This window comes from Ammodytes marinus, assembly GCF_949987685.1.
Source record: "Ammodytes marinus genome assembly, chromosome: 21".
NCBI classification, from domain to species: domain Eukaryota; kingdom Metazoa; phylum Chordata; class Actinopteri; order Uranoscopiformes; family Ammodytidae; genus Ammodytes; species Ammodytes marinus.
In genome coordinates, this window is record NC_137225.1 from 17,706,020 (window position 1) to 17,719,634 (window position 13,615).

The window sequence follows — 13,615 nt, forward strand, 5'->3', positions numbered from 1 at the left end:
CCCCACCAACAAGACAATGATTAACCCTGCGTGAATACAGCAGGGGGGCACACTCTGGAGCAAGGAGTGAGTGCCCTTCAGCAGCAGTTTGGGCAGAAGGTGCACAGACTCAGGCAGTGAACTGGTCTATCGAGACTTTAACTTTTGCCACTTCAATGGAGCGGGGGACAGAAACTGGCACTATAACTGAGATTTAGGAGTTATAACATGGTTGAAAAATGCCCACACCCCTGAGTACAAGCACACAGTTTATCGACAATGATCCTGTCAGTCTGGGGCCATAATGATCCATCACTCTGGTGCTACAGTCACAACAGGTAGGCTATGACCAGAGCTGGATTTAGTGCTTGACTTGCAGTTTTTTTTTGCAACAACCACACACTAAAGGCAGGGGGGTTGCTGAGGCCATTCAATGATGCCTGGCTTTCTGCATTGAGTGGGATGCTGTTGCTACTCCTCCACCCCCTCATTTAATAGCCACCTTCTCGGCAGCTTTGAGTCAGCAGAATACGATTTTAATACAAGCATGCACTCACTGAACATCTAAAAGCATAAGCAGTGGCACCTCTGGGATGAGTGTGATAAGGAAAGTGTTTGATTGATTCATTCAGGTTGGCAGCTGAGACTTGATGCTCACTTTCATTTTCTGCTTTAAATGCAATTGATTGAACACAAACTGTTTCCTTAGGTCTATCCAAACTGGACCCTAACCCACCCTGAGATTTGGGGTCCTACAAAAAGTTTAATTTAAGAGATATCTCTCGATTGACTCAAACTTCTACAACGAAAGATACACACTGCTATTAAATATTGATAGGGCTTCTACTGTCAGTTTATCCCTGTGCAGGTTAAGTGGAAGACAATGTGGGTTTTAAATGTTTTATGTATGAACATTGCAGTGAATTAATGTGCTATGACAACCTAGAGAAAAAAACAAGCTTGGTACTTTGCCATCAATGTTATTGTCCATCTCAACATGGAGTAAATGGTGTCCATCAAACTTCTTTTAAAGGCGTCAGTGCTCACAAACAAACAAAATAAAGCAAACCAACACATCTTTAAATATCTCTAAAATGTCAACTATCATTTTTTTAAATTATCTGAGTTGTTGCTTGCAACGTGTGTTGCATGTGTTGTCTTGTTGTTAAGATACTGTCTGAGGCTGCGGAGTATTCCGGAGACAAAAAAATTAAAAAAACTTTACACTAAAGTCAAGAAGTGTTATCCAATAGGGCTGAAGTAATGGAGTGAGTTGCAAGAGAGCATGAAAGATAGAAGTCTGGATCCCAAAATAACAGGGACCCTGTGGGGCATGTTTCCTTTCCAGCGTGGTGTCTGGTTTACCATTGTACCCTGCTGTATTTAGACTGGGACTCTAAAGTCTAATGTCACTGCTGGGGGTGTGAGGGGGGAGACAGCTGTTCCATCATGGCTTTACAGCTCAACTCTGCTCCTCCTGATCCTGTCAGCTGATTGTTTTTTCCTGGAAACTCAAAAATATTGATCACAGAAATAAATAGCCTTTACCCTGCCATGCTCTGCAGAGAAACAGCTCAACAAGGATAGGCTTAAACAACATTATTTCATATAGGCTAGGTAGGCTATGGTTTTCTTACCCATGGTGGTAGATCAGAGGTCGTCAGACTCTGTTTGACACTTCTCTCCTCTTCTTCGAAGAAAGCGAGAGCTCTGCGCAGACGGCTGTGCTTCCCTCCCGTGGTTCTCCTCCACCAAAAAAAGATAACAAGTCCTATGAGCAGCCAGCTGAAGCTGAACTCGAAATAGCCCAATGCATAAATGGGGAAAATGAGAACGAAGGTTTTAGCGAGGTGAACCCAGGACTGGGTGAGCTCGCTGGTCGAGGACACTGGGGTGTCATCGGGTATGTCCCCCGGCGCGGAGGCAGGATGGGGAAAGTTGGGCTGTACGGGGTTCGGCACGGCGTGTCCATTCTCCTTTGGTGAAGCATTGTGTGAATGGGCTCCTCGTACACCTGTCATACTGTCTCTAGACATGTCTCTGCGTATCAGGCTTAAATAGGCCTACAGATATGGTCAACTAAATACAGGTTCCCATGTGCGAACAGACCGTAGCAAATCCTTTCCGGGGGAGCGCCTGTTCTCACGTTGGCTCATCTGCGCACCAGCCCATCGCCTCCCGAGGAATCGTTGGCATTTACCACTTTTTTAGTTTCCGCAAAGACTGAAAGCGTGACACTGCATTCCCGAGGGTAAACAGGGCAGTTGAGGCCGTCCAGTCCACAGCTCCACTCGCTACTACCTATTCTCAGTTTGGAAATGATCTTTTCCAAAAGACGCACGAGGATCAAGCGACACGCGCTACTGAATGAAGCTACAGAGAAGAACACTGCCACCTGCTGGCCACTAGCCATAAACACGGCTCAGTTACCAGCAATATACAGAATGTATTGATGGTTTAAATTTGACCTTAGGCTACCTCTAATATATAACATTTCTAAGCAAAAGTGACATTTGCTTTATTGTGATTAAATGTAGGCTAAAACAATAAAAAATGTAGGCCTGATAATAATTAGCCTATAATAGCCTAATTTAAAAATCAAGATGGGATTTCTTAGTAGGCTTAATATAGGCCTAATATTAGCCTATTAATATTATTGTTGGGATTTGTTGGGTCATTATCGCTGTAGGGTGCCTTTCCACCCTCACAATACTTGAAAATGTTGGTCCTAAATTCCCATATCCTTTATGCTTTATCCTAAATAGTGGAGTTGTGGAAATATATATTTACGGAGCTCCCGCACCTATTTTAGGTAATTATGACCTGTTTTCAGAGGAATGAGTGTAAGATATGTCCACCCTGTCGTGGACATGTAGGCTACATTAAACATGTTTTTATTTGAATTTTAAGATGAAAACTACATTTTATAAAAGGTATGATGTCCCTTTCCTAAACAAGGACTTTGTTTGATTTCATATTATAATTATTATTTTTTTAATGTATGTGATCGCTTCGTTTTCAAAGAAACACATACAATTCGCACATGGATTTTATTTTTTGTGCACATCATCCCATCCCCACTTAGCTGTTATACTCTAGAATAAATAGGCTAGCATTATATTTTACAGTATGACTGATTTTTAATCTAAAAATGTCAAGATGACAGGGTGGACAATCACATGACTACGAGCAATTTGTGCAAATTGTAATAATTCAATGTGACCAAATGATAAAGGCAATGATACAGTGAGATCCAACCAGGAATAAGCAATAATATAGAATAATGACCTAGCTTGCATCTGTGTTTGTGTCCACACAATTATCTTGCATGTATCATCATTTACAATTCCCATTTAAAATGATTGAAATGTCCACCCTGTCATGGGAATGTCCACCCTGTCGCCACTTTACCCCACGCAAGACATGTCAGGGTGCATTTGATGATTATGACAGGGTCATGTGAGATAACAACTAACTAAGATTTTATAACTGGCTGGTATGGTTGTTGAAGAGAAATGTCTATAGCCTAGTTAAACATACACCTTTTTAAACTATTGAATTATCAACAGTTATGGTGTTTTTCATGCTGACAGGGTGGACATGTAAAGCTTCAGCACAACCTGTAAGCAAACTTTAACAAAGAAAATGTGTATGTAGGAAAGTAATCTAAACACTAAACTCAGCCTTTTATATTCCTCAATGAAATGCATTAATCACTGTTGTTGTGGTGTCACTAGAGTGGATGACCTTTTCTTAATTGGACGGATTCTCCAACATGACAGAGTGGACAATTTCTTAAGGGACACAAACAAACATCTTATTTTTTTTAAATAAATAAAAATTTGTGTGTTCAAATTATCAATACACCTTAGTTGAATATTATTACTGTTGTATATAATTGTATTTAAAAAAAGATAATTTGTATGATAAGACAACATTTTACCTGAATTGTAAATTAATGGACACTGCGAGGGACATGGAAAATAGCACACATCCTCTTATACAAAACTGAATAAAATCTAAAATATATCTGAAGAGCCAATTAATGTTTTTTCAAGGATAGAAAACCATTGTCCAGTACAACGAACCTCTTTCATATTATTACTTTCTGAGTTAAATTAAGATAGTAATTGGCCTATTGTGTGCACGGGATAAATCGGCTTGTGGTAAAAAAAAAAAGAAGAAAAAAAGTCGACGACCGTTGCCACGGTAACTGGCCGTTGATTCCATTGATAGCTCTGCAGTTGATTAAAAAGCCTGTTGTCAAGCTGAAGTGACGCGGGCTCCTTGGTTTCGACCAACTGCGCGTGCGCACTAGATGTTTTCAATGATGGCGGCGTCATTACAAAAATATGAGCTGATTTTCGGTGACTGAAAGACTTAAAACAGAAAAACACGGATGAGAACATGAACAGCGACAAGGTAACGGCTTTATCATTTGTCTTATCGTAAACGGACTTAATCTGGGAAATGTAGTTTTTGTAAAACAATTAGTGTTCGCTGTACCCAACACACGTTAGTTATCTGAAATTAGGAAATGAACGGTGGCTTAATTTTTTTTTATGTTGTTAAATAATTCAGAAGCTAACCAAGGAAGACACGTGGAGGCCGGCTGACCTGAGAAGACACCTCAAGGTGAGTTTTTTTTAAAGAGTTTAGAAAAGTATCACAGCAACACCAACAGAGAAAATGGTCTCCAAGTGTAATTGTTTTATTTGCTAATTTTTTTTTATCAGGAGGAAGGACACGTCACGCGGGGAGTTTTTTTTAAAAGAGTTTAGAAAAGTATCACAGCAACACCAACAGATAAAATGGTCTCCAAGTGTAATTATTTTATTTGCTAATTTTTTTTTCAGGAGGAAGGACACGGGGACGACTATGTCAGGAGGCGAGATGACGGTGAGCGGAAGCAGCACCGTGGAGGGGAGTCAACAGACAGACGCCGCAGAGATGTGGAGAAGGAGTCCAGGCAGGAGAGGGACACAGACGGGAGAGACAGACACGCAGATCGACTGAAAGAGGGCTCAAGGGACAGGAGAGGGGACAAGGACAGGGAGAGTGAGAAGAGGAGGGAAAGAGACAGGCTGGTGGAGGGGAAGAGGCACGACGTGGAATATACTGGGGACAGGAGGCGAGATAGAGATAGAGAGGAGAAACATGACAGAGAGAGGGACAAGGAAAGACACAGGGATAAGGAGAAAGAGAGGGACAGAGATAGTAGAATAAAGGTGGACACGGACAAAAAGAAAGATGAGAAAGACAAGGAAAAGAGGAGAGATGACAGAGAAAGGGAGAGCAGGAGACACGAGGGAAAGAGAGAAGGAGAGAGAGATCGGACGGAGAAGCATGACAGAGAGAAGAGAGACGTGAAGGACAAAGACAGACGAGAGAGACAAGGAGAAAGAGGTAAGGCCACAACAGTGTGAACACTGGGCTTGCCAAGTCCACAGGATGTTTGTTTCCACATGGGGTTCATACAGTGAATGTGAGCGTGTACGTCTTTTCTGATTTCAGAGCACAAAGAAGAACCTAGAAGACATAAAGACGAGAGAGAAAGGAGACCCAAGGACAGAGGATATCAGGTAAGCATCTTTTACTGGATGTCAGAATTTCCTTTTGGATCAAAAGTATTTATCTATCTATCTATCTATCTATCTATCTATCTATCTATCTATCTATCTATCTATCTATCTATCTATCTATCTATCTATCTATCTATCTATCTATCTATCTATCTATCTATCTATCTATCTATCTATCTATCTATCGATTATCTACAAATATGGCGCATTGAACAATCATATCACAGTTGTTGCGCTTGTCGCTTAACGTAGTTGTGTCTAAATTCTTTTCTTTTTTTGTCTTGTTTTTTTTTTTTTAACTTTGCCGCTCTGGAGGATGAAAAGCAGAAGCCTGTCAGTGAAGTCAGGGAGCGCCGAGCGTCTAAGGGGTCGGGTGAAGGGGGGACCAGGCGTCATGGCGACAGAGAGCGAACAGAACGGGACAAACTCAAAGAGAGGACGCACAGAGAGGAGGAGAAGAAACCAGAACTAAATCACCACAGAGACGCGACCGGCTCCAAGAAATCAACCGCCGATAAAAGGAATGACGTTAAATCTGAGGTATGGATCCTATGGATTCTTCCTCCCCACTCGTGTCATTTTGGTGATCCAGTTTTGGACTCTTTGCTGTGTGTTTCTTGGAACTTTTTTATTTAGTTTTTTAGTTTGCTGCAGTGTTTTTTTTTTCTTCCCATTGAAAACTGGCTGAACATAGAAATATAATACCATGTCAGTTACTATGGAGTTTGATTTATTTGTTTGCGTGCAGTAAACCATAAGTCAACCCCTGCTGCTGCTGCTGCAAATATGATGTTATGGGGCAGAAACTGTAAGAATGATGGCTTTTTAAAGTGAATTGGTCTTTTTGTTGGATCTGCTGTTTCCCAAAGGGTTTTCTGCACACTAATACAACTCAAGTGTTTGAAATATTTTCTACTTCATGCATTTAATGTCGCTTCTGCAGGTCAAAGATGAGGCTGAGCAGGAATATGAAGAAGACTTTGAGGTAATGAGACAGCATTATTATCCAAATTCTGTAGTTTAAAATTTTCTTATTTATTACGTCTCAATTTATTTAATTTTTCACATTTATTTTTTCAATTTACTCCTTACTCTTGCATGCTGTAATCGATTAACACTCTAAGAAACTGGTGAGTTTTCAGAGCTTTTATCCGTGCGCATATCATTTTAATTCTCATAAGATTTTTTTGCTCATGGCATCAGTTTCATGCTTTTATATTTTTGCCTTTTACATATATATATATATTTGTGATTGAATTTCTCTGCTCGTAAAGGATTATGAGGAGGATTTTGAGGAACTGGATGAGGGCGCAGATGAAGATGAGGAAGAGAGGGAGCCACTATGCCAGGAGGTGGAGGAGGAGAGGGAGGAGATCTCACCACAAAGGAGAAAAGAGATTGAAGCGGTTCAGAGAGCCATGGAGGAAGAGAACCAGAGAGTGGGAACAGCTCAGTCCAGACAGAGCACGGACAGAGAGGAGGGAGAGAGGCCTAAGTGGTCCAGAGGTACACATCTTTCTAATCGATCCAAAACACATCTTTGATCTTTCTATTGCAAGTTCTATTGCATGTTACTGTGTTTCTAGACTTATTAGGGATGTCATGCATATTTTGCTGCTCTGTTCAAAGGATCTGAGATCAATCCGAGTAGAGCCTCCCAACGCAGAAAGATCAACTTTGTGGCCGCGAAACAGCGAGAAGTCAACAAGAAAGTCGCCGCCAAACAGAAGTAGGTTACCTTGCTAAAAATGAATTCATGTTGAATGGATGCTAAAACAAAAAAAGACAGAGCTTTTTAATAGTGTGTTCTGTGTGGGATATTTTTTTTGACCACAGGAAACGCAGCACGGAGCTTCTTCACATGATTGATTTAGATTTCTCCATGACGTTCTCTCTCCTGGATCTGCCACCTGTTAATGAATACGACATGTATATAAGAACCTTTGGAACGGCAAATTCTAAGCAGGTCAGTGTTTCTTCACATTACACAGACATCATTCTGTAAGCAAATGATAAAAGAGCAAAGGAAAATATTCAGAAGATTAAGCAATAGTCCATATATAAAAGAATGTTTGAAAACGTGTTCTTGCCAGGCTTACGTTCAGTGTAACGAGGACAATACAGACAGAGACATCCAGACGGAGGAGATAGAGGTGTGTGAAAAGTGGACACAGCATCCTCCAGAGCACAATGGAGCCTGTGGTGGTAAGGGAAAGGCCTAGAGTGTTCTTATTTATTCTTAAAATGAACTTTTCATGTCAAGTTTAATAACTGTGTATTTTTTTATTTATTTTTTTACAGATCCAAACATTTCCCAAGAGGCACGAGACAAAACCGGCAGGGAAATGAACTTTGATTCCCAGCGTTTCACAGCGTTTCTGCACAAAGCCTCACAGGTGGTCCCTGGAACAGTTATTTACTTTCTACTGTACGTGAATTTTTTCGTGGCCAAATCTAACTTCCGTTTCCTTCTGTGTCTTTATCAAGGTGATGGTTGTCCTGTTGGAGGAGGATCAAGCCGAGACCAAATCACTGAGGAAGATGAAGTCTCAAACGGACACGCTGTCTTTCAGCGACGGGAGTTTACAGCTAAACACTAAGTTGCCTTTTCTTTATGGTACGGTACATAGTAATAGAGAGACGTGTGTGAAAGGAGTTTGCTGTGTGGGTAGCTCTTTTCATGGATTGCACCATGAATTTTATAAATTTTCAATTGCAGGTCGCCGCATCAGCATGGTACACTTCTCTCAAGTCCAGAGGCACACCATGATGTCAGTGCACAGCCCCACCACTAAGCCCAGTGCTGTGCGTCTGGACAGCTGCACCATCATCTGCATCTGGAACATCTGGGAGCCATCCAGACCTCAAAAAGTGCTCGTCTACGAATCTGAGGTGAGGTGACATGTTCAATATTATTATTTTTTTTTTGTTACAGCAAAGTTTGTTCATTCTCCCTTAATATCTGAACTAAGTTATAGGACATTTTAGTCACTTTTAAACTTGACATAAGAAAGACAAGTATGTCTTTGTGTATTTAGAGTAGAATCATATTGACCCAAAATATCCATTTGTCTGATGTAGGAGAAGGCTTCAATTCATTCTTTAAATGTCATATTACACTCACCAAAACCATATTTCTGGCCTTGAACCAAATCTACTAATAACCTGGATAGTTGTTTTTACACAAAACACTGACCCTTTTCTAATACTCACAATGCTGCAGGTGCAGTGCTGTTGCTTCAGCCCTGGAAAGGCCATACTGGTGTTTGCCGGCACCTCAGTTGGCTCTGTGGTGCTGTGGGACCTGAGGGAGCATGCTAGTAATCATCACCGCCTAAAGATAGGGGAGGACGAATGGACTTTCAGACAGCCCACTTTCTCCACTGGTATGTCGCAGATGATAGTTGACGGCCGAAATTCAATTTATTTCTCAATGCTTGGTTGAGAAGATAATACCACAGATGAATTCCAGTTCATGCTACGGAGTTTGAAGCAACATTTGTCAACAATTTAACTCATGCTATATTAATAATTGTATTTTCTCATTGTATCCACCTTGACAAGATATAATATTTATTAACTGTTAAAAAGTGTATATTAAAGGATGTATTAACCTTAATAAGCATTGTTCTCGCTTTAGATCCAGTACCTGCAAAAATCATAATTAACTGTTTAATAAAGGACTTATTAACCTTAATAAGCATTGTTCATAGAGCATAGTTAACTGCTAATAATTGATTAATAAAGATGTGTTTACCTTCATAAAGCAACAAACAATGCTTAGTAAAGGTTTAACAATGACATAATAGGCAAGTTATTAAGACTCAATAAATAGGTGTGTAATGCTTTTATTAACAGCTATCAGAAACTCATAAGACTTTTATTAATGCTATTAAGCAATCAATAAATAGTTAAGAAGTTTCTTATACGTGCTTATAAAAGTCATATAATCACACTGTCAACATGTTTATTATGTTATTATTAACACTTATATATAGTCTTATTAACACAAATTAATGTTAATAAGTATCTAATAAGGTCCTTATTACCTATTTAACTAAGGCTTATTACAAGAACCTTAATATAAAGCGTTACAGAGTTTTTTTTGTGCCTTTTTATTTTTAGAATATTTATTAATCTGTGTTGTTGTGCAGAGCAATCCCAAGGAAATGAATGTCAGCAGCAAGCGCTCAATGGCAAACAGCCCTTGTTTACTGTAGATCATGATTGACGACGGCGTGTGCCCTGGCCTTTACCTTAACTTAAAGTTCAGAGAGTTTTCTTCCGTATCAGTTCGTGTTGATTCTGTGTGTACTGAGATCTTCTGTCTGTTACCTTGTCAACACAGACGCAGTGATGGGCGGCTCAGGCCATTTCTCATCTGTGACGTCTGTAGAAGTTGTCCCCTCAGCTGTATCAGGGGGGCTGGGGCCAGAGGTCCCACTTTTGGCATCTGAGGAAGGTATGCAATGGTATAGAAATAGTGCAACCCCTTGATGAGGATCTGGTGTATGAATATACCATGTGTTTTTTCCATCCCAGTTGGCTTATGTTTTATGTTTTATGTTTTTTTTTTTTTTTTTTTAATCCAGAGTCATCAGGATTGTCGTTCCAGCTGGCTTCTTTGGACGAAAACGGGGTTTTAAATTTCTGGGTAGGTTAGTCAAGTAGATACTATGTTTGTAGATAAGTAGTAGTTACTATGTAGATACTATGTGTTTTTTCCTCTAGGCCAGAGGTTTTTTAAACTGTGGGGTGCGATTGCAGCAGAAATAACTGTAACACACATCTCATGGAGGCCTTCAAGGTACTTCAAAACCATTAATGCCGCAATTTGTATGAAGAATCTCACTCCTTCTCCCAGTCATTACTCTCTTATGTTCAATTAAATCTGAAACATAAAGACACAACGCACATATTCTCAGATGTAGCATGATGACACTTCCCTAAGGATATCATTATCTCTGACGTACATGGAGATTACAAAAGATCCGCTAAATCAAACAAATCTTCAATATCAACGACATCCTCTGATAGCTGGCGGTACAACCGTGGGTACATTGTAAACAGCCCCGCTAATAAATAATTTGGCACATTTGTAATGGTGCAAATTTGCTAAAATGTAAACAAACATTGACAAAAAAGTTATGGGAACAGCTGTTTAGCATGATTCTACCCTAATTATTAGTCAAACATTTATATATATAATAACAATAGGATTGACAAACTTCATTAATGTTAACTTTTTTTAAATACAGCACTGTCAATATAATATATGTTTGTGACATTAAAAAAGATCAGATTGGCACTCTGGTTTATCCATTCATACATATACTTTTCCAGTGTTGGAAACCTAAAAAAAACTCCAGCTAAACACAAACAGCAAAGTTCTATCATGTCGGACTTGCATGATTCCTCTCTGTGTCCTTTAGGTGGTAGTAGAACTCCCCAAAGCCAACGAGGCCGGCTCTCCAACAGATCTAGGTAAGGCAGTCACGTTTCAGAGCACTACCTCTTTCTTTCAATCGATCATACTCCTGTTTCTCCCACATTTGGCACCAGCTTCATCCTCTTTCTCCCTCTCATTCGTTTCTCTCCTGCAGGGCTCAGGCCCGGGGGCAAAATCAAGTTACTTCACAGCTCCTCCCTCCCCACGGCTGAGAGGTGAGATTGATAAATGACTAGCGATGATCGTCCGTCACTGCCAGCCACCGTGCTCAAAATACCCCATAATGGCTTTGGCCCCTTGGCACACAGCTGCTCTGTCGTGGTCATATGATCTTGTTTGTTGTGCACTTATGCGGTGCTGTTGTTTTTGTCACATTAACACTCGTTGGTAATATCGTCAGTCATGTGTGGGCAGTTTGAATGTAAGGCAGTTTGTTTTTTTGGAACATTGTAACCTTTGACCTCTGTTTTGGCATTTTTCTCTCCCCCTCTATCCTTCTCTCTCTCTCTCTTTTTCGGGCGTTCTGGTTTCTCAGAGTTTCGCCACGAGATGCAGTGAAAACAGGGCCGCTGCAGACACTTCATTTAAAGTTCCATCCAACAGACTCCAATCATTTCTTTATCGGCACCAATATGGTAATCTCATCTGCCTTAGTATGATATTCATCACACTTTTTTATGTCACTTTGTGACAGTGTATATAAATCATTTCTTTCTAGGGTCTGGTCAATCACGGTACGAGTCACGGTCTGAAGGCTCCACCAAAGTTTTACAGGTTTCAAGAGGCTGGAGTCAGACCTGTTGATGTCAGCTCAATCCACTTCTCCCCCTTCATGCAACACTTGTTCTTGGTGAGAGTGCAGGTTTTATTTTGGACATATAAAGGACTTTTGTTGTTTCTTTCTTTTCTTTTTTTTCTTAATTTGAAAAAAGCAGTGGCTTCACAACAACAGCCTTCAAGGCTCTGTCTTACTGTGCTCAAATCAAATGTAAAGTTTGAATAGAATATATATTTATACACACAAGTAAGGTAAATTCAGGCGGTGCTGTTCACAAAAGAAAATAAACTGCCTTATAAACTTGCTGTGGTGGGCTCATGGTGCAGGGCAGGCAATACAGCAGTCAACACAGCATACTAATAAGACCACCATATGAATAGCCATAACAATAATATACTATATAATATACCTTGCACTTGTATTTTCTCCCTGCCTCTGCCCCAGGTTGGCTGTGGGGACGGCAGCATCCGGCTGCATGCGGTCAGCCATGAGCAGCCTGTGGCAGAGTGGAAGAATGGCACAGCGGGTGAAGCAGTGGTCTCAGTGCAATGGGCCCAAACCAGAGCCACCGTCTTTTATGTCCTGGACGCAGCCTCTAACCTCCACATATGGGACCTGATGAAGGATGACACCCAGCCTGTCGTCACTGAAAGAATCCATTCTGACAGGTAAGTGACACAGACACGGGGAAGATTTTGGATGTGATGTGTTGATGTGTGGTGAAAAATGTTCTCTCTCTCCTCAGGGTGACAGCCACCACTGTGTTTGGAGACTCAGGGCAACAGAACACATATTCAGGGATAGCACTGGCACACGAGTCAGGGAAGATAGAAATGCAGTATTTCACAAGACACTTCACCGTGCCCGTCAGTGCAGAAGAGGAGAAGTTGGAGAGTATGACTACTGAAGCCTTCTGAAACACTGTGTCTTAGTGCAGTCAGCATTTCTATCTGTAATTTTTTTTCTATGTTTGTGTTAATTAAAAACATTCACAGCATTTTTAAGACTCTGGAAGATCATAACATTCACATTGTATAGTATGTTTCATAGTCCAATTTGATGTGTGTTAGCTTTTTCCTATTTATTTTATTAAAATAGCTTTTCGAAGAATGTGGCTAAATTCCAAAGATCCTCCAAAGGAGGCCACCATTCATTTAATATTCTCAATAAATACATTATAAGAAACATATGATATATATACTTTCTACTGTTTGATGAATGTATATTTGTACCGTATTATCAGGTGTAATTTGTATACAATAAATGAGAATAATTATAGCCTATTGATAGTTGTGTTATTTAATTCTATCCCAGTTTAATATTTATGTAACTTGCAAAACACATAATGCAACAAGTGCAAATGTATAATCAGAGCTATTACAGAGTTAACAATTCCTGATTTTTCTTTTTGATTTATTGTCGTAGTAGGCAATGTTACGAAGGAACAAGAAAAATCCCTGTTATACCTGTTAAAAATAAATAACCAAATGTATTTTTAGAAATATGAATTATAAATGAAACTTTTTTGTTAAGATAATTTATCAGAAGAAAAATATTTAAACATAACCATTGTAAACGTGGTTCCTACTGGATAATTTATTAGGCTATGTAGTCTGTGTGAAAATAATAGCCCAATGATAAATCATTATCGCCTATAGACCTAAAAATAGTCATAATTTAACATAGTCTTTAAAGTACCATCCTGTAATAGCCATTTTAATAGCTCCTCAACATCCCAAATCACAGCAAGACATTGAAAAATGTTAGTGAACATTTTCCTAGAAACCCTGCGAGCTGCAGACACAGATGTTGCTGAGCGACCCGTTG

General features: G+C 39.9%; 2 protein-coding genes across 2 annotated transcripts in view; one reads left to right on the forward strand and one right to left on the reverse strand.

Annotated features, from left to right (window-relative positions):
* Positions 1-2,279, reverse strand: part of esyt2b (extended synaptotagmin-like protein 2b) — a 33,125-nt gene extending 30,846 nt beyond the window's left edge. Inside the window, exon 1 of the mRNA XM_080050202.1 lies at positions 1,617-2,279. Coding sequence (XP_079906328.1) covers positions 1,617-2,015 — 399 coding nt within the window. The 5' untranslated portion in view covers positions 2,016-2,279. The remainder of the gene's footprint in view (positions 1-1,616) is intronic.
* Positions 2,280-4,292: 2,013 nt separating this feature from the next.
* On the forward strand, positions 4,293-12,941 carry dync2i1 (dynein 2 intermediate chain 1). The gene is made up of 22 exons (XM_080050200.1): positions 4,293-4,401; positions 4,561-4,614; positions 4,836-5,385; positions 5,494-5,561; positions 5,877-6,101; positions 6,505-6,546; positions 6,836-7,067; positions 7,191-7,290; positions 7,398-7,527; positions 7,655-7,766; positions 7,863-7,957; positions 8,049-8,178; positions 8,281-8,453; positions 8,785-8,947; positions 9,910-10,023; positions 10,154-10,215; positions 10,994-11,045; positions 11,165-11,225; positions 11,546-11,645; positions 11,729-11,860; positions 12,233-12,456; positions 12,534-12,941. The coding sequence occupies exons 1-22, from the start codon at positions 4,387-4,389 to the stop codon at positions 12,703-12,705; spliced, it is 3,006 nt and encodes a 1,001-aa protein (XP_079906326.1). The 5' UTR covers positions 4,293-4,386; the 3' UTR covers positions 12,706-12,941.
* Positions 12,942-13,615: the final 674 nt, after the last annotated feature.